The following is a 26,245-nucleotide window of genomic DNA, read 5'->3' as shown; positions in this document are numbered from 1 at the left end:
AAGATTCAGGGTTGTCGATTTCCCCACATATGCACAAGGCAGTTTCGAACAATCGATAGCATTGTATTTCTGATATCTCTATTTTTTTCAAAAATAAACGTTCTGCAAACAGACTAAAAATCATCTAATTAATTTACCGTTTTACGTGGTTATTACTGTCGAGAAACATAGCCAGAAACTAAATCGACAGCTCCCTACGCCCTATATTTAGTAGTGTTAAAGGCGCGCCAAAACGCCTGATCTTCAGACGCGCGGTTATCTTCAAGGCTCAATATGAGCCTGAATTATTGATATCCTATTCACGAGTGCCACTGATTTTCGTCGAGAAAAATGTGGCCAATAACTTGAAAATAAGAAAACACTTGCCTATGCGCCAAAATGTTCGTAAAAGATTGTACTGATAGAATAGGTAAATAGCAAATAGGTAATTCTATTTTTTGAGATTTTGAGCCTTCCTAATCCCCTTAATTTTCCAACGTTAAAAGTTTCCATACATTTTAATCCTAGCTGTTCATTGAATTTCAAGAAGAAAAGTTTGATGGTATATTTTGGATAGTTCTGGAGACCCAAAACCAAATTCTTTCGTTTCTAGTACCCGATACTTTGACAATTGAATTTATATTCTAAAATATAGTAGTATAAGAGGAGAAATATATTTCAAAAAATAAAGGTCAAATATTTTATTATATGGGCTATTTACAGATGCTATGATGAGATGTATAGTTGTAGTAATATATACAGTTATATATTTATTCACATTTTTTAACCACGAGATGCAGTGATAAGAGATCACGCAATGTTTTCAAAAAATTTTATTATGAATTCTTATCAATTTAACTAATTAGAAAAAAATATCTATTTACAAGTCTCAATGTATACACCGCACATCACATACATATATTGAAGAAAAATGTCTTCTTTACAAAAAAAAAGAAGGAAAAACATTGCCTAATACTGGCACGATAAGAAAATATGTCCTCGGTTTGATTACATACGATACAATACGTATTATTCATCTCAGTCGCTTCGGTTTCGATATGACAGAAAAAAAGACCATTGCATGCTTCAACGGGCAACAATGTAACATATGTATAGCAATGAATAAACAACAATATACGAGTTACATAACGCGTCGTTACATTTTCATTACTCGGGATTCAATTTTCAATTTTCAAAGGACTCCTCGTAAGTCCTAGTTTTTTTTAATATTGTTTTTGTTATCATCAGCTGCTTAGTTATCGCCTTTTCAACATTTTTTTTATTTTTATTCGATGCAGAAAGATGCTGAAATGTATCTTCCAAAGCTCTTCTAGTTTTCATCAGTCGTCGCTTCAGTGCCTCATTTTCCTGCTTCAACACTTCCATTTCGTTCAGACCTGCGCATTAATAAAATATTCATTCATTTTGTTTCATTCTCAATTTTATCCGAATATGTTCAACATTAATGGGTTACTTCATATTTGGCTGGCTAAGCTATAAAGAGTATCCCTGTGGAATGTTTTCTTTTTTCATTTTGTAGATACAAGTATCACCAGGCTACTTCAATTTCAGATAAATAAATATTAACTTAAAGTGTTAGTACTGATTCAAACAGGCATTTCTGCGTTCATTCAAATTTAAGAGATTCCTCAGTACTTTTATCAATAAATAAAGCGTTGCAAGTCAACCCGGCTACTTTCTTGCCTGGTAATCGAAAATGTAAGTGCCTTGTAAAGCTCAACGACTATTACTGAAGTCACTGAACTGTACGAGACTTACGAAGAAGTTTTAGACTGTACGTTTCATTAAATTGATTTGAAACACCTTCGTGAGAGTAAAAATTGTTGATTGGAAAATCGTAGAAAACCACCACAGTACCATTGATATGCATATTTGTTGTCAGATGAACCATTCTCGAGATAAGTTTGCTTGGATCAAAACTGATGCATTGGTTCCCCAATCACGTAGATTGACAAAAAAATCTCTGTAACATACTTGAGTTTCAGGAAAATAATAACCCTGTGGTAAGAAAGTAAAGAAAAAGAGAAAAGGAGAAAGCAGCCTAGTTGACATAAAAGCAAAAAATAATGTTCTCTGACCCAGCCACATACAGAGAACTCATTCTTATTACAAAGAGATTTTCCTATATTTAACAAATGTTGTGTGATCTTTTAATTAGTTATCATGCATATTATATACATATAAGCGTTTTATATGCAGAACTGCAGGTGAGATTTCAGTCTGCTTAGTAATGGAAAAATATATGTGATTGATGCAAGCTTTATAATATTAGGTATGTAATGGTTGACCAATGAAGATAGTAAATAAATAAATCATAAACATTACGCGTGGGTATATGTACTTGCAAGGAGAGCATGAGACCCCCGAATCATGGATTCTGCTGAAACTTCTGGAGGCGATTCTCTACCCCAAAAATATAGTGCTTTTCATGTGTAGCTTCATCCATTGGGTCGTTCTTTGCTCCGATTAAAATTGATTATAGTAGCAGTTTAATGAGTGGAATGCTCTTATAAATGAAACCTGTAGTGTATTTTTGCCTAATATATGAATTTCCATTATTCTCGCTTGAACTTTCGTCAACAGGTTCTCATAGACTCAAGTGTAAACAGATAATCTATTAATTCAGAGCCATAGCAAAGTATGAATTGTAAATTTTCTACAACCTGATGTAGTGTAAATCGAACGAAGGAAGGCCCAATGGATAGAAATACAAATCAGAATTTCCATATTTTGGATCAAAGAAACACCCATAGAAGTTTCCGCAGACTCTGTGGTCCAGAGATCTGTTACTCTCCTCTTTAGTGAAGATCAATTCACAAGGAAATATTTCATGTATAATAATACCTATGGACGTTAATTTTTCTAATTGCACGATTCAAGTTGAAAGAATTGTGTACGTAATTCATAATTAATGAGGAGGGATAAAATATGTTATAATCAGTGCCAAAAGCATAACGTCGAACTTAACTGTTCAGAATACATACTACTATATGTATGCCCACCTATAAAATTGAAATTAAAATAATTAAACAATGCAATAAAAAATGTACATCGAATTAACTTTTTTATCACATGAATACGCGGCATACTTCAGTAATAAAATATTAAATCCACACGGATAGTCAAGCGAAGAGTTAAATTAAATATTTATACGTAGAATTGTAATAATTATGTAAGCTAGATAAAAATTAAATCAACTGAGATGTAACTGTGTACTTTAATAAATAATACAATCAGACTACCTTCTGTAGGCAGCGGGCTTTCACTGTCTAAATCTCTGAGTTCTCGGTTTGTATTACAGTTCTCATCCTCGCTGAGAAGATTTGTCATAGATTCGGTTATTTTCAAAGTGTCTTTCAAAGGTCGGGTCGTCGTTGTCGTCAGCGCCGCATCGCTCTCGATTCCCAAGTCAGGGGAACAGCTCGACTTACTGCGACCCGTAAGAGTCGGATAATTTATTGGCAACCAATACTGAGAGCCCTGATGCAGAAAAAAGAGGAATTAATTTTACAATCGTGGAATAAGACTGAATAAACAAGAGGTTAATCTAATTGATACATATAAACTTACATTGTAGGAATGATATTCTTGGATTATATCGTCACAACTTTGTTTAATCGTCGTGTCAGTTGGAATGGATGAAATACCACTCGAACTTGGCGCAGAATCACTGGCCTCGCAAGTTACGACATGCCTTCGTAACTCTTTGTTTATCATTTCCAACTCCTGCATACGTAATCGCTGCGAATCGTTAAGTTGATTCAGGTCTGCTATCTAAAATATGTGGAAACAATAACGTTGCTCATGCTAGAATATTTAAAAGCCATACATCCAATTTATTGTGTACATACCTCTTTGGTATATTTCTCGTGCAGAGACCGTAGTGCAATATCATATCTACTGTCGTTTTTGCGCACGTCTTGTTCCAGCCTCAGTTTTTCATTGATTAGTTTTGTATTCTCGACGAGAACTTGGGAGTGAGAAAGCGTCAATTGATCCATTTCTTTAGTTATTGTTGCCAAATTCGTTTTAGCTGCCTCCATTTCTTCTTCCATTTTTTTAATCTTTGTTCGCAGCTGTTCAATCAAAAACATTCAGGATCAAATAAACGGTATATATATAAACTAACTAACGATGTGATAATAGTCACTATTTATAATAGTTAATAATTACCGTATCATTTTCTCTATTGAGCGCTGTTAGCATTTCACAGGTTTGTCTCTCAGCGCTTTCTTTAGAATGTAAAAGATCCGCCTTTTGTTTAGTTAATTCAATAGCCATATTTTCAACCTCCGAAATCTTTTTCTCCAACTGTGCTTTACGTATGCTGTTTTGTTTACTTTCTTTTTTCAGTGTGTAGCATTCGCTCATTCTTTTTTCGAGTGACGCCTGCAATTTTTCACAAAATCTCTGTGAACGTTCCAACTTTGCGATTAAAGGTGCCAATTTTTCGTCAAATCTCTGTTGAAAAACAATGAAGATTTTATTAGTCAGAAAAATTATTTCCAAAATCGAAGGATGGCCGCATTCGATAAGTAAATTATTAAAAACGCCTAATATTCCCTAAAATATATTGAGAGAAGCATCCCTGAGCTTAATCTACAGGAAGTAGATAAATATCGATAAATTTGTTAAGCAATTAAATTAAAAATAGACAAGTTGAAAAGGCCTGAAAGAAAACTGGGTCAAAGTGGGAGTCAGAGCCAGAGTTTTGAAACCTGAAATAATCTGGATGCCTTAATTTTGTTTACACTTCAACAGAACTCACATCATCGAATAAAGTTTTCCTCGTAAGCTCATTCCTGAGAGCATTCAGCTCCGAGTATAGCTGATTGTTGGTTTCTTTTAGCTCCTGTATATTACTTGTCTCATCCGTGTCATTCAAATCGCTCTGGTAAGTCTTGTGGTAAGGAACATAATCCATAGAGTCCTCAGAATCACTAAACGTTTTCGTATACTTAGAGAATCTATGTTTGTTGCTAGCTTTATGATGCAGTTCTTGTAGTCCGATTCTAGCAAGCGAAACTGTTCTGTCTGGCTCTGAAAATGCCTCCGAATCTGAGTGAGTCGAATTTTGATTCTTTCGCACTGCCAGTAAATTTTCGGAGTGACTCTTCTTCCCAACACTATCAACTAAACGTTCTTCAGCAAAATGACGTCGGGATGAGTGTTCTCCAACCACATCACCACCGGGTATTTCTTCAAAAGATTGTATAAAATTGTCGGGTAAAATTTTAGAATCCAAAAATACGTCCAACACTATTTTTTTATGTTCCATACTAATTATTTCCGAATGATTAGCTTTACTCAACATTTCTTTCATAAATCTGACCAGCTCTTTAAGATGTGTTCGTAATAGTTCACAATACTTTCGTGCTCTCTCGGTTTCTGACCCAGAGCTTTCGATTTCATTAGTTATATCAGGTTTCGTAATAAGTTTCAACCATTTGAGGTAATCTATTTCTTTTTCCAACTCATTTCGTTGTTCTAAAAGGGTTTCTATGTAACTCTTCATCATTTTTAAGTCTATCGACTCATTTCCATTGACGTAATTCAATTGCACAGTGTCATTTACAATTTTTACTTGTACACCAAGGTCTGACAGTTCTTTGATCAATGTTGTTACTTGCAATCCAGAATTATCTAAGGCTGATTCAGACCTGTTCCTGCTCCTTTCGTGACTATGGGTTGCAGTCATGTGATTATGTAATTTGGCAATTTCTTTATTCTTGCTCCACAATTCCGTATTGACAAGTTTTTGTAGATTCTGCGTTCGGATTTGTAGTTCTTTGCTCAATTGTTCAATTTTTTTATCCTTGTCCTCAATCAGTGCATTTTTCAACACCAACTCTTCTCGCAGGCTATACTCGTCACCCAAGTCGTTTGTTCGGCAGCTTTCTTCGATTTTAAGACTTGCCTGATTGTAGGCTTCCTTCAGTTTATCGAGTTCGACAACTTTCTCTGATAACTCAACGCTAATTGTGTTTTTCTCAGACTCCAAAGATACTATTTTTTGTTCTCGGTCTTTCAGTTGTTCTTGTACTTCCTATAAAATGAACAAAATTCTATTTCAGACACTACCTATGCAATTTTAAGCTTAAAATTATTCTTCCTTATTAAGGAAAAACAACAACCATAAATCTGCTTTATTCAATGACAAATTCTGTACTTGTTGGTATTGCTATTTACCTGGGATTCGGCTTGAATCTGCATTTCTAGTTTACTCTTCTCAGCCTTAATAGTATCGATTTGTATTCTCAGGTCGTTAATCTTGCCCTCCATTTCCTCAAAGCGTTGCTGTAATGCAGAAAAAAGAAAAAACGTATTCCCCGGTCAAATGAAACTCGGAAGTAATTTTCCATAAGCTGTAAATAATTCGAACTTTATTCAGAAAATTCAATTTACAATATTCGAAATGTATTACAATAAAACATGCACGAGTTGAATACTGCGCAATGGTTCAAAGCTGATTGAAGCATTTATATGTGTGTCAATAAGTCTAGTTTTTAGTTTTCTTTGGCCAACGTCTCGGCGGTACAAGCGTGACAATAACTGGATCCTGAAAGATTTTTTGATTTCAAAATCAGATTTCACTGCATAAGATCTGCTTCCGGCATGTGAGTTCGATTTATGCTACATAGTGATAGTCCTATTTCCATGTTGACATACCAAAATAAATAAACTTTGATGTAAGCTTCTGCTTTAGTAATTCGGCACAAAAATTCAATTTTCAACCCAAATAGAATGGACTTTGCATAAGAAATAGTGAATAAGAGTATTTTAGATTGGACCAATCAAGATCGGGGTTAAAAGCTGTGGTAGGTGACAAGAAAACAAGAACAAAATTTCCGTGAAACCTAACAGACAGAAACTTGGCAGAAGGTATATATCACCACAGAAATACATGCTGCAACCTTTGTTACTGTTTACCTACCTCCATTCTGACCGAGGCACACAAACAGGAAAACATCGTTGCTTATTGGGTCGAATCAAAAAAATTAATATAAATACTACTTTGTATATATTATTATATCGAGAAATACATACAAAGTTTGAAACATGGAATCAAAAAAATAATGAATTGTAGCACTTGTGAAGAAATCACCATAATTATAAATATCAGTAATTGATATTGAAGTTATACATTGTTACAAGTTGTTTTTTCTTTCATGTACTTCGGTACGTATTTTCTCGAAGAAAATATGTAGAAATAACTTATTAACATGTGTGAAATTTAGTAACAGTGATTATTTCAAACTTCCACATTCTAGTTGAGAAACTGCCACTGAGATGTTCTTATAGGATGAGTATAAACCTAGGAGTAGCCTGCTGCTGGCTGACTAGAGTGATCTTTAAAAGCCAGCAGCATGGACTGCAGGGAATGAGCAGTTGGATTCTATAATTAGACGAAAGGCGTCTCTTCTTTAAGCTTTGCTGTAACTATCTCCGGATTCCAAAAGTCGAACTTCTGCTAAGTTAACGTAATATCAGCTTAGCTTGCATATTTCTTACTTGCGAACAAAAAATTATTTCATATTGGATATATTAAGTTAAAAATTACTCTGGAATTTGTCTTGCAAGCTATAATAAAATACCTAGAAATAGTATTTAGTGGCTTCATCAAAATGTGTCACCATCTGATCCGCGTAAAGTGAAATATATAAGGTGACAAACTTATTGAAATATATAGATAAAAACTATCAGGCGCCAAATTTATTATTTATTATTCAAACATTATCGAAGCAAACGACACACTTAAACACCACAGATGCATACCCGAAATCAATAAAAATAAATTAACACGACAAAAGAAAAAAACAACAAATTCTGATCACGATTCATAAATGATGTTGTAATATTTGGTGAGAAAAAAAAAATTAACCACACAAGTAATTTATTTAAATTGACTTTAATTGAAATAAATTACCTATATACACAATAAAATTTATTTCAAGCATGAGTCAATTTTTGTCAATTTATATCAACACGTTAATAAAATTTGTATCAATACTAAATGATTTAGGTCATCAAGGGGTCTTTATCGTACTCATACCGTAGACAAAACTGCGCAGCAACGAGGCAGAATGTACTTTACCCTATGGAGGAAAGTCTAATATTAATTCTTTATACAATTCAATTACCAAGTACACAGCTCCTCTTAAAGAAAGGGTAAATCAACGGATTCTACTGTGCAGTTGATAAAATGTTTATTTTTTTACATATTTAAATTTAGTATTCTTTCGTATAATTGATCAATTTTATTTCAGAAAGTCTAGTTTATTTTCAAAGATTAATTATTTTTCGTAAGAGTTTTCAGTATCAATTTGCATGTAGCCTGATAAAAGATAAATATTGAGCCATGTCCCTGCCATAGCTCATGTAGTGTTGACGCTATTTCTCAAATGGGGAAATATTTTCGCAAGGCATATCATTTTCCCACTGATCTGTCTTAGTAAAATTTTTTCATATGAAATATTGAACAGAACCTCATTACTAAATGTGTCCAATCCTTGAAGAGAATAAAAGCTCGAGATCTTTAAAATATACCTTCTCATGCCCAAGTCAGGTCAGAGTGAAATTATGATATTTAAATGGGAAAGACGAGTGCAAGTTTTTGCTGTAGTGGCAGTATTATTATTTTGGTCTCGAGATTGTGATACCAATGATAAAAAGGCATTAAGTGCAATTTAAAAAGTGTAGCATTTTGGTGCAAAAATCTAGAAGAAAATTGTTTCCAAGACCAAGAAATAAGGTAGAAATGAAACTGTTATTCAAAGAGAACACTTGGTGTGATTTCACAGTTCGATGATCCCTACGCAATACAATACGCAGCGCTTGTGTATATCATAAACAAAACTACAGCACTGCCCTCTTCAGTCCACTTTTTATGTCACTATGCCCATTGAATATATCGTCGCACATCTTCGAAAACTGTGCAAGAATACTTTATGAAAATATTTTTTTGGTCCAAATTCTATTGCCTAGAATGTGACAGATATCACTGCCAAAGAATGTAATAAAAGGACGCTTTTGTTAAATGTTGTTCATAAAATTTTTGTAGATAATATAAAATAGTATCAGTTTTCAAAGTTCTTCAATGAATGGCAGATCTGCAGCATAAGACAGCTGCTTTCACTTCGACTGTGCTATAAGAACTTACATATCACAGAGTCGCACTTTTAACAGTATACATACACTCGAAAAAAAACAATTTTGTAGTAACCTGCTGTAATAAAATTGCAGTGTTGAACGCTTTATTTGAGGAACGTAAATCCTTCATCCATACCCTTTTTTAAGTTGTGTGTATAGCCGTACAACTGATTCTTAGAATCACATACATAAAAAAAGTAAATAGCAAAACAAACAGAAGTAAAAAAGCGTCGAGCATGCAAATATTTGCAGTGGTGGAAGAGGTAGAAGATAGCAGAGAAGAAGAAGAAATGAAATCAATGTGTCTGAAAGAAATAGAAAAAACACGACGAAATATACCAACTAATAAATTAAAAAAACATTTTTTTACACATATTTCTGCGTCAAGTATATGAACCACGAAATGTCTGTACATTTCACAAGGTTTGAAATAGTAAAAAAATCAAGGAATTAATGAAGAAATGACATAATCTATCAATAACTCACCATGATTGATGCAATCTTAAATGAGTCAGAAAAAATATATCAAAACAAAAAGGAGAAACTGCTCTCACGAATCTAGAAACATTCAACTAGAGTATAACAAAAAGGGTTTCATAAAGACCTGATTGCATGGGTCCCGCTCCGGGTCGTCAAACATCTCATTGGTTAGATCACGTCTAGCTGATGGGACTCTGCGATTGGACTTTGTGCAATCTTGACTCCTCAGTCTGCTCAGTTCAACTTCTAGTTCCATAAGTTTACGATCCTTTTTCACTAATTTGTCCTCCAACTGCTGTTGCCTTTCCATAAATCCTTGAATCATTTTAACTGCCTTTTCGTGATCCATGGTTAGCTTTTTGTATTTTTGATCAGCAGCCTCAACAGTCTTCTGAGTATTACAAAGCTTCAAAGTTAACTGCTTGTTGGCTTCTTGGTGTCGCTTCGTCTCACTATCGTATTCCTCCAAATCCTGAGAATTTGAATAACTCAATAGTATTTGAATAACTCAGTAGAAAAATTATACTCGCACATTGATGTACAATCTCCAGCATTCAATTTAGACTAATCGTGCATGACAGCAGAGCTGTTTCTCTATACCTGTGAACTGTGCCTCGAAGACTTTTCCTTGTTTGGCTCCCAGTCAAGAGAAGTGTTTTTCTTCTCTGGACTCCGTAGGCAGCTCGATCTTTGGCCCATCGTTGTTTGCAGATGTAATTCATCAACAGAGTTTAGTGTTGTCGGGCTCCTTGGCGGCGAACAAATTTTAGGTTTTGGGGAGTTGCATTCAAACTGAAACAACAATGAAAATATGATTAATCTAGATATCGTTATAACCAGTATTCCCTAAAGCTGGTAACACACCTGCGACAGAAGAAATTTGTGCTTGTTCGTAAGTTCTATCAGAGCGTCATCCCTCGCCTTGACCGAAGCTCTCAAGGAATCAACTTGTTTCTTTCTCTTCTCGCAGTCGTTGGTCAGCTCATCACAAGAACGAAGTCTTTCCTCAAGCTGGAGACTTTTTTCTTTGATGATTCTGTCCTTTTCTGACAACTCACTCTTCTGTTGCTGTGACAGGCTTTCCCACTTAAATATCTGCTCTTCCAACTGTTTGACTCTTTCCCTTAGCTGGTCGATCTCCTGATTTCTCTCTTCGATAGAACCTTCCCTGAGTTGAACCTCAGCTTCAAGACGCTCCTTCAACTGATCTCTCTCACTCTCCAATTCCAAACCCCAGCTGCGTTCTTCTTCAAGGCTACTAGTTATTTGCTTCACCTTTTGAAAATTAAAGAACTTCAAGTTATAGTTATTTGACGTCGATTATTCGAAATTGGATATTAATATGCAATTATTAATTGAGTATTTTCAGTTTTGTATCAATCACATCTTCATCTAATGTCACTTGATAATTCCATTACTGATATTACAAAGATTTTACTATTTACAAATGAACATAAGTATGTGGACAAGTTTGTTTAAGCACATGAGCCAATGTTTCTTTCAGGACTCCATGTTTGTACTGACACAATGCATGTCAGTTAGGATTTCACCAGAAAGGGAAGGAGCCCCACTACTAATCACCTTTGACCTCTGTTCTGCTATCTTTTGTAAACATACCGACACCAGAGAACCGTGTCTATTTATAAGAGCACAAATCTAGAGGGCCAAAGCTAAATAAACAGTAGAATATTTGTCTGTTGCGAGAATTGGTTCATTAGAGTACACTCTCTGGTATTTTTTTTCTTATAACCAAAACTATTCTCTTTTTTATGGCCAAAACTATTATGTAAATTTTTTAACTGAATTTTACTCCTCTGTAAGGAGGTTGGAAAACAGTACTATAGCAAAATTAACGATTAAAGTTGCGACAAATATTCACTACACCATCGCCATTACAGCTTTCACATCGCCCGGCTGGAGTAATAAGAAACTAACTGACTGAACGGTGACTGATCTGATAAAGGGATCTCGCTTCCGGCAGTATGAAGGAAATGAGCAGTTCAGATAAAAAGAAAATATGTACGTCAGCAATTAAAAGCCAACATCGAGTGAATTGTGAATATTCATTGTGTGTCTGTTGAGGACTGATCGTAACGATGATAAAAATATTAGGCATCTCTCGTATTCCAAAATCACAATATTTTCCACCAACTGCAAAAGAACTAATAAAAGTCTAACGGTATTGAGTATATTTGTAGTTTACCTCCACTTCTAAGGCCACGACAAGCTCTTCCATCTGGTGTAATTTTTCTTTATTCTCTAACGATTCTTCTGGCGTGATACCGTATTCTTCTTTATAGTATGCTGAGGTATCAGCGAGTTTTTCTTTGTACTCTTCAAGTTCTGTAAAAAGTGTAAATAAAAAGAACGCAGGGTGTAATGACGATAAGGTAAATAAGATTTTAAAGAAAGAGGCAGCACTTAAAATTCCATTCTATTAACTTATTTCTGTTCTAAAAACATTATCCATCAAAATCTCACTGTCCAGGACGAAAAATCCTGACCAATTAAGTGTTTCGGTTTATATAATTAGTTTTCTCTGGTGCTTTGTTTAAGCGATAATTGGACAAATGATATTTATTTCCCCAACCTCTTTCAAGTTCGGCAATTCTTTCTCTTTCGAAATCAAGCGACCGTTGATATTGAGTCTGGTTACGCGATGACGCTTCTTTCTGTTCTTCGATAAGTTCAAAAGCTTTGGCTGCCTGGCTGAGAAGATCCTGCTTCTCAATCAGTTCCTTCCTCAGTGACTCGACCTCGACCTAAAAACAATGTCATTAGTCACATGTCAGAACAGTAAAGAGATACCTACAACAAAGTTGAAATCATCAGTAGTCATGACAAAGCGGAATACCAAAACAGTCTTGAATAAAGCATCGCCTCACCTTAAGTTCGATATTTTTTTTGATCGCATCTTCATCCGCAGATGTGATGCCCATCCTTTCCTCAAGAAAATATATTCGCAGCTTAAGGTTGAAGTTCTCTTTCTTCAGCATGCCAAGCTGATCCTCGTACTCCTTCATTGTTCTACCTCCGGTCCCTTGGACGACGCCTGGTACCCCTCTGACAGCGCCGAGTCCAGGCCCTGTGGTCGCCGCCTTACCTGGAGACCTTCCATGTGTGCCTGAAAGATTAAAGTTGAAGATGACGAATTTTTCAGTAATCAATTTAGGTAATGGAAGCATCATGTGGTATGCCTTCATCTTACTATGCATTTTGCTTTGTCAGTTTCAGTTGATGAATGAAGAAAATACCCCGTTAGGCCATTTTCGAAGTGTTTGAGTCATGTCCTAACGCGATAATAACCCGCGAGAATGCTTTCTGGCTGAGTTTCCGAACGATTACAAGAAAAAGAGACAATATAAAAAATGTAGAGAGGAAGCTTAGTCCTATCTGTTCACAGTATCATTATCTGTACACTGGTACTTTCCTTCACATTTTCGTTACCACTTTTATCATACTTTTATTTCTGTTCTGATTTGTCGAGAAGCTTTGTGCCGGTGAAATATTTGCGATAATTATTATCGTCAAGTTACGAATTTTGTTAAATACATGCCGTGTGTGTGAATAAATTTTCAACCGCGATGATAAAATTTTTTACCAAATCCCCCTTACGTTTCGTTTTAATCTTAAGTTGCATAATTTGATTTCCCCTTGTGTAAAATGACACGATTTGTAATGGGCCTTTCGAAATTTCAACGCCTCCTTGTTTTACTCGCACTATTTCCTTAACAACATTTATTACTTATTTGTTCGTGTTACATGCGCGGAAATAAAATAAAAGAAACCGTCCCTATTGACAACTCAACATTATTTTCATGACTTCAAAGAATTTGATCAACTATTTTTATATTTGTCTACAGGTTGTTCTTCTATAAATATCGGTCGTGGATGGATATCATGATTGTGACAATTAATATTGTTTCTATTGCGAATAACAATTAAAACGATCGGAAATAAATTGAACGTCTAGACTGGAGTAATCAACATTGAGTAGAAGAATACACGAGTAAATCGTAAAAGAAGCTTGGATAATGATGAGTGACATTTTACAATTTTGGCAAAGGCCCAAAAGTTTTCTGCGCATTACGACAATTTTAAACAATTTTCTCTGTTTGATTCTATTTCAACTTTCCACTACTGCGTAGGATACCTTTTGAAAAGTTTCACGGTCATTCTACAGTAACGTAATAGGTAAACCCACACTTCAGCTGGTACACAAAAATTCTTTTAGTACAAGACAGATATTTCACTGTCACATATATAAATACCGTTGACAGTGATCGCAAGACGGGATTAAACAAAGAGGAAAAGAAATTTCCCTGTAGGCGGACAGTGCAATTTGCTAGATTGTAAACGAAGGTTGGTTATCACAATGAACGACAAATTTGGAGAGATTTTTAAATTGCGCCCACATCAATTTAAATTCAAATAACCGTGACTTCTCTACTTCTTTATACATTAATTTATCACTTAACCAACAATCAGCCGAAGAATAACTGGGCAAGATATAGGTTCACGCGAAGAGCTATACAAGAGATCTTGATCATCGCGATTATGACCGTAGTCTGGGCGAAAAGAAATTCCAAATTTTAAATGCATTCTTAGAGCAATATTTTACTACACATTACCAAACATTATTTCAACTCTGATCGGCTTATCGCTGATGCCTAGTTGGTCGATCCTCGATTTAGCACATCCCATACCGCATTATATCACCAATATATTCAACATTTTTTAGAAGTGAGAGATGAAACAGGAGCAAGGGAATGGAAGAGGAGACGAACGGAGGAAAAAGACACAACGATTTCAAAAAATTCGTCTACATTGTATCATTTTTGTTTTTATACCCCACTCGTATAGATCTTAGACACTTGAGTTCAGGCAAGCAACTGTGAACAGCCGCTATCTCTGGCTGTGATCGCATTAGAGTTGCAAAATATTGCTATTGCATGCAGGGTTACTCGTGATGCATAGGTATGAAACTTCGTCTGACTATGCGCTACGCACACATGTTCAAAACTACACGTGCAAAGAGCGTCATGTATGATGTACATTGACGAACGGTATACATAATGTAATAATAAGATGTCACGTTGCAGACATAATCAAACATGAAACAAAATTGAATGATTAGCAAAATCGTTTGTGATTCTTTTTTAATCCGTTTCACTATTGACATTATTTTGCAAGATGCTCATTTATCGATTTTTTTCTTCTTCGCAAGACTTGGAAAATTTTCAATAAATCAAATGATCATCAAGCTGTAAAAGACTTTCCACAAGTTGAGCCAGGCATACGGTTTTCATGAATGGTACACAGAAAAAACAGGATCCAAAACTACACCTAAAATGAAATACGACTCGCTAGAGGTAGTAAAACTTCCAGTTGTCACCAGATGGTGGCTGTTCCGATATGCTGGTTAAAAAAAATCGTAAAATTGAGCTCACGCGAAAATACGTCGTCTCGTATAGTGAGCCACAACAAAAATTTCAAAATAAAATCAATTCAAGTTTTATAACTTTACACAGGCCAAGCCTGCAGCAGGGATTTGTTGCAGCTTCATCCACCGGATATGAAAGTGCAAAACGTATGAAAGATGCGTTATAACTTAAAAGCCCTACGACGGCTCTGCAAAACTCGAGTTGGCGGTCTGGCGATCAGTTGTCCCTGGTTATAAGGTACGACATAGCAGCAGCAGCAGCAGCAGCAACAGCAGGGTGGTACGCATATAGACCTACTCTCAGCGTCGTTGAGAAAAGCGATAGTATATCTCGCTCCTCGTGGTAGTAGAGGAGCCATACGACGGTTGGTGGCAACTGGTATAACTGCCAAAACCCAAAAGCCAAAACCTCGTCCCTGTGTCCAAGATATTTTTCTATTTATAAAACAGCCCTCACGTCTCGCCACGCTGAGTCGAAACCGACGAAGCCGGTAAGGAAATTTTTTTACTATTGAATAACACGTGTTTATTAATATTGCTTTATTTCGAAGTAAAATAAGGACCATTTGACTTGCAATGAGTCGCGATTCGCCCCTAATTCATTAATCGGGAATCACCGTATATATATCCATTCATTCAGGACTCTCTCGCTTAATTCCTTGCATCGCATCATCCTTTCATTTCCTTATCGAGCGAAGTCATGCTGCGCAAAAACAGCGAACGATGATCTGTACAGTGTAAGACACCGTATAGTGACGAAGGTGATATGTATTAAAATTCTCCTAAGATGTGAGGCTGGAAATTTCCCGAAAGCAATTAGCCACAAGCTAATTTTGAAGTCTAGCAATATGCCGTACCTACGGTGACTACGAGACTAGGGCGAGTGGCGTGGCAGAGTGTCGTGAGGCTGTAGAAAAGGTACAGAGATAAGACATAAGTATATATGTATATATATATATATGTATAACCGAGACGAAGACGGTCTGCCACTAGGGTACATGGCACATAGGCAGGGTTCAGGATAGATGCGGTAAAACAAAAAGAGGACCTACACCTAGTAGGTATACCGAAGAGACGAGTCTCCTTCACCACCGCTTAAATGTGTCATCTATAAATAATACTCAGCTCTCTGCGAGCCAATAGACTGCAACTATATCCCTGCCAGTATATGTGCAGTTGCACACACGCGCATAATTGCTGCAATACGTCATGTACCCTAGGGTGTTTCGAAAAAAATAATATCTGATTTTCCACCATGGCACCCTCGAAAAAGTTTGTGCAAGTTAAAAGAAAGATTCTAGGCTCAGTTGATTTTTCACGATTTTTACATTTTTTTAATTTATGAAAGTATCGTGAATGAAATTTTTTTTCTTACATTGCTTAAATTAATCGTGACATCAATTTACGTCGCAAATACGACTCGCACTTGTAATATAAAGTCTTCGGTTGATGTTTGAAAAGTGTGTCTGACGATTTTTTCATTCTTAATTCAAACTTTGAAAATAGTTATAATTTAAAATGAACTTTTAATTTAGAAGAATAAGATTCCCGGCTGATGTATCGTTGTGTCATGAACCGTGATCCCTGGGTTGAATATAAATGTCAGGAAAAAAATGATAATTCAATTGCTACGACGTGTTCTTTCACAAATTCAAAAAAAAATGTGTAAAAAGATGACAAATAAAATGAGCGCGATCTTACACGTAACGTAGAACGTTGATTCTTCGACAGAATCTTTCTTTCAATCCGAACAAAATTTTCAAAATGTGCCACGGTGAAAAATCGTGAATTATTTTTTTCTCTGAAGCACTCTAATGCACATACAAAAGGTATAACAAACTTGCGTCTGTACCAGCGGAAATCAGTGAGAGACCACGTGAGTTCAAATTTTCTACGGGAACAATCTAGAGGACAATTGCGTATTTTTGAAAGAAGAGACGGTCAAATTCGAGATGACCGTTAAAAAAATACGTTTTGCTAAAAAAGCTTCCCTTATTGAACATCTTGAGTGATGACATGACATTGCCCAATTATCAAGAGATTCCTCCGTAATATGCCTTCGCACTAGGGGTTATAAATCAGGATTTCGCGCTTGCTGTTCAGGAAAAAATTGCTCTGCCATAAAAGAAGTGAAATAAAATTAACAAAAACAGAAAAAAAAAAATTCTGCTGGCAAAGAATCGAATGTTTCTCGGAAGTCCACTGTCTGCGGCGGTGTTATACTACAACCGTGCGTACTATACTATCCAACGTAAATCCTGACATAAATCCCTCTGCGCCTGCACCATCTCGCATGGTCTAGATGCGTTAAAACAAACATTTTCCAGTATAAGTCTCACTGGTAGTTATACTCCAGCTATGTATGGGTTCTACGGTATATTTAGAACGAGATGTTACAGAAAGAGAGAAAGAGAAAGAAAGAGAAAGATAGATAGAGAGAGAGAGAGAGAGAAAGAGAGGCCGAGAGCGAATGAGGGAAAGGAAAAGAGAGCGAGGGAGTAAAAGATAGAAGGGGGACAGAGGTGAAGCACGGGATCACAGACATGCGTGAGATAAGGTTGCTACTTGTTAGTCATAAGGTATGCAACTGTGAACTCTTGTTTTCAATACGAAACGATTCTTGCTTTTTCATCAATGGAGTTGGTAGGTTGTGTGCAATATATATATATAGTTTCTGGAGCGTCGTTGTTGCATTTGAGTTGCAGTTGAAAGATTGACTACATTTCTGTAGATAAGGAAAGAGTCAGGCGAGAAAAACATAAGAAGAAGAAAAAGGTGAAAAAGAAGAAAAGTTTACTGGACACAACTTTATCCTTTCAATATTCCTTCGTCATACGTTGGGATAGATTGGGGTCCGTTCGTCCTCCGGTGACTTGCGATTTTATCGAGTGAAGAATAAATTACCATAGACATTGCATTGTGGTGCATGTATACGCGTATATAAGATCGAGGATCACATCACCCTGAGATCGGTTCGTATAGTCAATAACAAGCCAATTATATTGAATATACGAAGCAATAAGGGTGCGGATGGTTATTTCATTGTCTGCATCAGACTTCAATTACGCAGCGAGGTCGTTTAAGTCGATAAATGATCTAGATGAGCGACGTCACGTTGAGAGAGAGAGAGAGAGAGAGAGAGAGAAAGAGATAGAGTGAGAGAGAGAAAAAGTGAGAAAACAAATTATTTATGTATCAATAATGTCACCCGGCCTTGTATCATCGTTCAACCGTATATAGAGTTTATCGTTTCTTCACACGAAAATCATCAAACACCCGTTGAAAAAAAAAGTGTCGACAGTATAAGTAACAACGCGTTTTAGGCGCGGGTTATGATAATAACTTACCATTTATACAAGGAAGCGTGTGATCTATCGTGATATCCTGAAGGGTCAAATTCGTGCTGAAACAAAAAAAAGACACAACCAATTGAATAAACTGCGTTACGAGTGTAGAATAATGGCACAGGAATAATAATTTTTCCATATTGTATCATTGTAAAAAAAAAAAAAAAATATGTATTAACGAAAATAGTGCAACGTTAATTCATATACAATTTTGAACGTGTATGTATCAGTGAGAAATGCAGGGTAATTTGATGATTAAACAGGTTTTGACTCGAAGAAGGAAAATTTCTTTTTCTTGCTTCTATCTCAGGTTCGTGGAAAAGTCCAAACAATCGAGCAAAACGCGACAAAACAAAATCCCTGTACAGAAAGAAAGAAGGGCCGACCCTTTGAGGGTTCCCGCCACAGGAAGCGTATCTCCTGAAAATAGTTTCTGGCCAGAAAAACGTCCGAAAAGTTATTTTCGTAAGCGTGCACCGTGAACTGCAGTTCAGTGCATAGCATGTTGATAAAATAAGAATCGCAGTTAAATGTTGTTTTCAAAAGTTGAAATACAACGGTAAAAATAAATTACAGTCACGCAAAATTTCGATCCTATTTTCAATTCCAGGTAGGAATACACCTATTACTTTTACCTTTATACGACAACCGACCGCTGAGTCTCTTGCAGAGTTCATACTTAGTTTGAACGCAAATTGGATTTGTCTTTAGGAAAAAAGCAATTTTTGTATAGAAGAATGTAAAGAAAACAAAATTATTTTACATAATTTGTAACTGATTTACAGCACACACGCAATCAGCACAAAATCAACGAAATATATATTTAGAACTAGGAAAAAAATCAGTTTAATAAAGGTAACAATTGAAGATTGACTTCGATTAATGTTCAATTCTCGAGCCTCAATCGTTGCAACAGTTGTGAAAATAATAAGATAGTGAAGACAGTATGAAATGAAATGAAACCTAAGACTGACACGTAAGGAAGAAAGAAAGGAAGGAAGGAAGGAAGGAAGAAATTAATCGAGTGTCATAAATTTGGCTCTAATGTGCTTTTGGTGGAAAACAAAACTGAGGAGATGCGGAAGCGCTTTGATTACACTGTTGGAAAGGAAACCCTTTCCTACAACTTTTTCACATGGTACTCAACGCGCACGACAAACAAAAATACTCATCCAACCTACACGAGAGCACACACGATAGGAGGAAACGATGACAGATAACCGGAGGAGCATAATCGCGTGTCATGCGTATAATACGAGGATACCATTCATGTCAGAGAGCAGATACGACCGTATAAAAGACGGAGGAATAGTGCGTTGATGGCTGACGATATCACGGTCATTTATCAAACACGATAGCCAACAACAAACACCCTCCTGGGGCACACGAATTATATCGCGGTAAGGAAGGAAGTCGGTGTAACAGCCATCAATAGCCACAATCGCAGCCAGGGACCTTTAAGCTTCGAATGATCTGTGTGAGCGATCAATTCGAGATTAACACTTTGAGTTATAGTGGTAAGTATTCTTACCACCTCCTGTTTTGTATCCATTTTTTCTATACATATATATGTTTTTCATAAATTACAAGGTTTTTGGGGTAGCTGATTACAAGTCTGAACTTGGACTTTAGAAATTCAAGATGATGGATCTCATATAGCGGACGAAAATTTTTAATTTAATCTAATCCGGTAAAAAAAATTTCTCCAGTGATTTTTGGGATCGCTAATTACGAATCTGAAATCCGATTTTAAAAATTTAGTACGGCGAATTCAATCAGCGACTCGAAAACCCCTGCATAGAGTTTTTTGACCAGATTCAATCAAATCTGACATTTTCATCCACCGTATTGGTTTCGCCATATTGAATTTTTGAAATTTTATTTCAGGTCCGTAATCAGCAACCACGATAAAAGGTCAGGAGAATAATGTGTAACTCGAAAGGTTAACTAGATGTCCTGATTATCTGTGAAATCAATCACGGATCACTCGGAAGGACTCCTCTTTCATTTAGATTGTAAAAATTTTCTTCATCTAATATATTTTTAATATTTTCGAAAAATTCGGCGATTCTTTCCACCGTGTAAAAAGGGCCAACGTACAGTTTTTTTCGGGTGAAATTATACCTGAAATAAGACAGATATAACCGTACAGTCTCCCTTCTCCCTGCCAAACAGCATCGCGCAAGCTCGAGAAAAGCTGGCTGCGTGACTGGTTGGCTGGACGATCGACATAGGCGGGATTACAAACGCGTAAACAAATGGATGAGATTTATTAACGCCAGGTAGAATTAGAGGGGATTTTCATCAACAGATTTCGAACCAATAAACAATCGCACCCATTTCTGAAACACATATGTACATGGACATATATATATATATATATATATATGGATATATATATATATATCCGAAGCAATATGAAAGAAAGAAGAAAAAGAAAAGCAATAAACGAAAATGGAATCTCGTTCGATTACACAAGCAGAATAATTGGTTAAAAACGAGGTTAAATCAACGTCGGTTTTACACACTGAACTGCACACTGGAACGATTAAAACTGAAAATACCCGACCGTTTCGAGCTGGAAATAATATCGTTACGATAGCGATGAAAAGCTCGCTTCACAAGCTGATGCAGATGCAGCAGCTATGCAGATGCCGCGCTAGACACATCGGCGACATGTGATAGCTTTGAAGGCGAGAAGAAAGAGATGAAAAAAAATTTGTTGAATGCGTTCGAGCTCGTTCATTTCCTACACGTATTACTATTATACGTTGCAAGATTTGCGTATGCAAAGGGTTTGTTTATCGGGTAGCTTTTACGAACACTGTGCTTAGGCTATAACATTGAGCACGCTTTCATTTTCGATTTTACGAAAAAACAAATTATACGTCGATATACCTAGTTCCTAGGTGTACTACTGGCCTGGCGATCGGCCAGGTTAATTTTGACGCGTTAAAAAATTGGAAACCTGCCAGAAATGTAAACCTACGTTTATACGTATACACAGGCATATAAATATAAATATATATATATAGTTGAGTTTACTATACGACCAAGATATTGTGAAATAAGGGGAAGTGATTAATTTTTCTCAACACGAAAACGAGAAAACCGAAATGAGAGTGGAGATTGGTTTTCGGTATTTATATTTTCCTTTTAATCAACTAGTAATCGTGTTTCGCAACATCGGCAGCAAAATAAACTTCGTTTCTCAAATTTCTAAGATAGAGAAAAAGAGGCAAAACTTTTTCCCTCTGTATTTCTACATTTCGACTTGATGCGTACTTGAAAATTTTTTATTGCAAAATCTATTCCTGGCAGTTTAAGGTATAAATTAATTGTTGAGCCGTAGCGGTGCGATGTGTTCTCGGTGCTTAAATTCGAACTTGATAAACAGTGAGACCCGCTGACGTAATTCCAACACTCAGTCGTCTAATAATAATGGTTGTTTTAATTATTTATTGTACCAGTGAAAACAGCAGCAGCAAGACCGTACGGTCTTTGAAAATAAACAAATGGAAATAAGATAGGTAGAAAAAGTTTGGCCCCCCGTTATGTCAACGTGCAGATGATTACGAGGATGATGATGATGCGTAAGACAGCGAGGGTAAACATAGGAATCGGAGAAATGATCGAGCTGAGGACGTCTGCTGTCGAGATAAGGCAAAACAGAGATGCGTAAAAACGGGCGAGACGAAGGGTGCGGAAATTTTTGCGGCAAGGCAAAAATAATTGACTATAGGGCACGTACATGGCGGAGTGCAGGGACACCTCGCACTTCGTTTTAATCCCTTCCCAATCGAGAGTTCTGAGAAACTTCCTCCGGTTCTATTTAGGTGAGCATCGGCAGCAACGAGATACTAAAAGACACACGGGGGCGCCGCGACGCTCCGAAACCGAAAATAGAAACAGACTCCAACAGACGGAGACCCCACCTTCGTTCATAGTAAACCGTCCGCCTGACAAACGTGCTTTTGAAAAATTGAAAAAAATTTAAGGAGGTAGAATAAAATTGCAAATAATAATTACTTTAAGTATTAGATAAAACAATAAGTACGAATGAACGATGTTGTTTGGGTTTTTTGGGCACGTATAACGGTTTCTTATTTCACACAAGGGTTATAAACGTAGCGAGTTGTAACTTTGACAAATCATCACGGCAAGATCGTACGCGCGGTTTCAGTTACGTAGATTGTAATTCTACACTTTGGCAGGGTGACAAAGCCAACTGTTCAGAACGACGAAGAAAAAAATTCAATCATTTCGATCAACGTTTAGTTTTTTTCAAGTGAATCTGTGATTCATTCACGATTGTTCTATATATATATACGAAAGTAACTGGCAAGTTAACATTCTGAAAATAATTAGTCGTAATTTATATCGATTAACAGAGGAAATTTTAATGCATTTGAAAAATAGCGAGGTAATTTCCAGGAGGTTGAAGTCACCAAAGTTGATGTAACGAAACGTTGTAAATAAAAGTACATTACATTGAAAATTTACGATGACTCCGAATGGTTCAAGTTATACATTAATCTGTTTTACTTTATTACGGTTTATCGAATTTCAAACAATCGTAAAATTACGAATTATTGAACTATTATGAGAACTTCTGCATCTTCATTAATTGTTTACCAACATTTTAGCATCCCAATATGCCCATAAAGTATTTCATGTCAATTTCCTCTGTCTTAATCATGAAAATATAGATCAGGAAGAGTTCGAGTTTATGTTTTACTAGCATCTTCCTTATTGCTCAGCTCAAAGATTTGCGAATGATAATTATCTTTAACTACGGAGACACACGAACTGTATAGTCTAACCAGGAAGACGCCTGCAAGAGAGAGTGTTTCTTGGCTTCTGATGAATCTTGTTCCCAGCTTCGGATCCCAGCCAAGTTTTAACGAATATAAAGGACCGACCGCTACTGCAAGCCACCAACCAGCAATGATCGTTTATGTCAAAACGCATAATTTGCTCTGTGTGCTTGTTAAACCCTGTTTCTGAATTTCCAGATCGCTGTACATCATACACACACATAAAAAGAGTAGATTTTACTAAAAACTGCAGGAAAAGAGGAACATATCAGGGTCTTTGATAAAAATAAAAAAAAAATAAAAATACCCAAGTCAACTATATTTTTTTACTTTAAATGCAGCTGATTTTACGCAGTATATTTGACCAAAAAACCTAGTGCATCCATCTTTTCCTTTAGTTTCGAATAAAATCTGATATTTATCTTCTCTCCGTGAATCTCTTGGAATGGAAAAATACCGGAGATCCATAATCACACAATATCTGGTGTTCAAAGACGTCGTAAAAATGAAGTATTAAAATGGCAAAGTATATTTCGAAACGCTGGTGACAAGTATTCAAATTCCAAATTACCGAAAAGTAAACGAAAAACACGACAAATTTATTGACAAAATAAACTGGCGATATCTGTCATCGCGCCTAACAAGCATCATGCGGTTATATGATGGTAATTCGGGTTCATCCACGTTCATTCATGGTCCGTAACCACCCAAAATCCTTATTACAATAAGCGTGAGTCAAATATCCACGATTGTTTGTACGAAAAATGAATATGAAAAGCATAATAAGAAGCGCGTATCGATGAGATTAAAAATAAAAATGGCGCATTCATTTCGGCGAAACCTGTAGAGAGACGTGCCGCGTATCATTGAGTAAATATTGAGCTGAACAGTGATGCATCTCAATTTGTTCTAAGTATAATCGACGGCGGTATAATGATACAAAGACGTATTTCTGTTTCACTTTCTCCCGTAAAAAAAATCTTCAGCCTTGTTCGGGGATGTCGCATCACAGTTGACGATTTTTCAACGATCCAATAATTTATCTCGCGAATTGTCGTCAAACGATACTGCGATGGACTTAATTAGAACCGATAACACAGGCGTATGACGTTGAAAGATCAACCGATAAACATTGAAATCTAACCTCATCACCACGCACGCAAATAGAGAGAATGAAAAAGAAGCAAAAACTTTAAAAATGAAAAATGTCGGAGCAGAGCAGCTGGGAGAAGTTGGTCCATCGCTCCCTCCACCCCCCATCAACTCTCCTTGGCAAGTATTGATCTGGGTCTCTTTCTCTGCTCTGCTCCGCTCTGTTTTTGCTGCAAGCCTCTCTCTGCGCGTACGTTGATGACGTCACGTCATCATTACGTCATCGTCGCGGCGTAGTATTATAGGTATAGGTATTAGGATGTGTGATATGTGATACAGACAGAAACGAATCGCGACACGATATCAGATCTAATCTTTCCGACTATTTTATTCCCATTTCCATGCCCCGGAATTTATTTCGATTCACTGATCACGAGCAAGTGACAAGAGTTAGGTGGAAAAGATTTTTTTTTAAGTAGAATAAAAAATTTATTCTTCAACGAAACAATTTGATTCTCCGTCGTGCACCAATTCATCATCACATCGTATAGTTAATCGTGATTTCAATTGTAAACCTATTCGATTCATCGGGAAAGAATTGCTTCTGTAAGGTACAAGCAGACGGTGAGAAATTTTACCGAGAACTTTATTGACAAATTAATTGAAATTAATATTGAACAAAACTCTTTGAATTCGATGACAAATGTTGAAAAATAATCTCATTACGATGAAGGATTCTTTATGAAACCGAGTACATGTGAAAAAAAAGTTACGAAATATATGTGTTTCATTGGCAAATGCATTCATCAAGCAAGCAATTCTGTCAGTAAACATTAACGAAGATCGAAAACCCTGCCAAAATTATTTCAAGCTTACGAGAGTTAGTAGTTTAAATTCACATCCGACAAACAATTTTCACGTGTCTCGCCTGGACATGCATTGCAAGAATCGAGTGCCATAATTGCAGTGGGGTTAAAGTTGCGTTTCGGGTTCTGAATCATCACGGTGAGTAAGTGTTTTCAAGATATTACTGGGTGTCAGAAAAGCGTCAACACGGACACGTGCGTGGTGGAAGGATAGACACAGTAAAGAAAGTTGATCGAAAAAGGATTTACAACTCCTGCACAGGTATACAATGAAATTGGATTAAAAGTTTGTGAATAGAAAACGCAACAACAACACAGGGTAAGAAATTTTCGACAATGCCCTGAACGCTGAATACACAACGACGATGACGACGACGACGGTCAGAAATCAGTAAAATTCCAACAAGGTAATCGTTTGTCAGTTTAGATAAGAAGTTTCTGTTTACACATACGCACTAAACTTCAGGGAACTCTTATGCATCGTGATTCATTCTAATGAAGAAACAACACCACACCTCGTCGGCGGTTTTACAACCAACTCATCAACGGGCTAGATTACAGAAAAAAATTCAACAGTTCGTCCTAAAAAGCTCGATAGAATCCAACGCGTAGTTCTGTTAGAAAAGAGATACGTTATATTGTTGAGTTGGAATTTCAGGAGGGTGAAAACATTCCAATTCATACGGAGACAGGATTTTTAGTGGATAACAATGTCTATGTAAAGTCATTCCCAACCAGGGATGTCTAATTGTCAACGATTCGCCAAACAGCGGAAGCAGAAAATGCAGGATGAAGTTAGCAACGTTACCGTCAACATGCATATTTAGGAAAAATCGTTAATTCGCACCTCTGCGTAAAAAAAAAAACAATAAAGCACTGATTCCGAAACCCCATCACTTAAAAATCGTCCTAAAATTGCTTAATAATGATTTTTTTTCCCTGATATATCGTTACGTTAACGTCACTAACTTCAGCCTCATACATCGCTTCGACGTTTTACATCACGTATGCAGAAAGCAGATTCCAACGGACAGAACGGACTGTGCAGCA

General features: G+C 36.4%; 1 protein-coding gene across 9 annotated transcripts in view; it reads right to left on the bottom strand.

Annotated features, from left to right (window-relative positions):
- Positions 1–661: 661 nt before the first annotated feature.
- Positions 662–26,245, bottom strand: part of LOC124406129 (CDK5 regulatory subunit-associated protein 2) — a 30,867-nt gene continuing 5,283 nt past the window's right edge. For 2 of the 9 annotated variants that reach the window (XM_046881520.1, XM_046881517.1), the window contains exons 2-16: positions 18,421–18,476; positions 12,516–12,754; positions 12,221–12,392; positions 11,834–11,973; positions 10,495–10,905; positions 10,231–10,422; positions 9,755–10,102; positions 6,190–6,297; positions 4,769–6,046; positions 4,174–4,461; positions 3,852–4,076; positions 3,571–3,774; positions 3,243–3,480; positions 2,985–3,002; positions 662–1,376 (exon numbers count right to left, since the gene is read on the bottom strand). In XM_046881520.1, the coding sequence (XP_046737476.1) occupies positions 1,165–1,376; positions 2,985–3,002; positions 3,243–3,480; positions 3,571–3,774; positions 3,852–4,076; positions 4,174–4,461; positions 4,769–6,046; positions 6,190–6,297; positions 9,755–10,102; positions 10,231–10,422; positions 10,495–10,905; positions 11,834–11,973; positions 12,221–12,392; positions 12,516–12,754; positions 18,421–18,476 (4,129 nt within the window). In that variant the 3' untranslated portion in view covers positions 662–1,164. The other 7 variants (XM_046881524.1, XR_006929163.1, XM_046881523.1 and 4 more) reach the window with 7 other exon arrangements.

This window comes from Diprion similis, chromosome 4 (genome assembly GCF_021155765.1).
Source record: "Diprion similis isolate iyDipSimi1 chromosome 4, iyDipSimi1.1, whole genome shotgun sequence".
NCBI lineage: Eukaryota > Metazoa > Arthropoda > Insecta > Hymenoptera > Diprionidae > Diprion > Diprion similis.
This window is presented reverse-complemented; position numbering and strand designations above follow the sequence as displayed.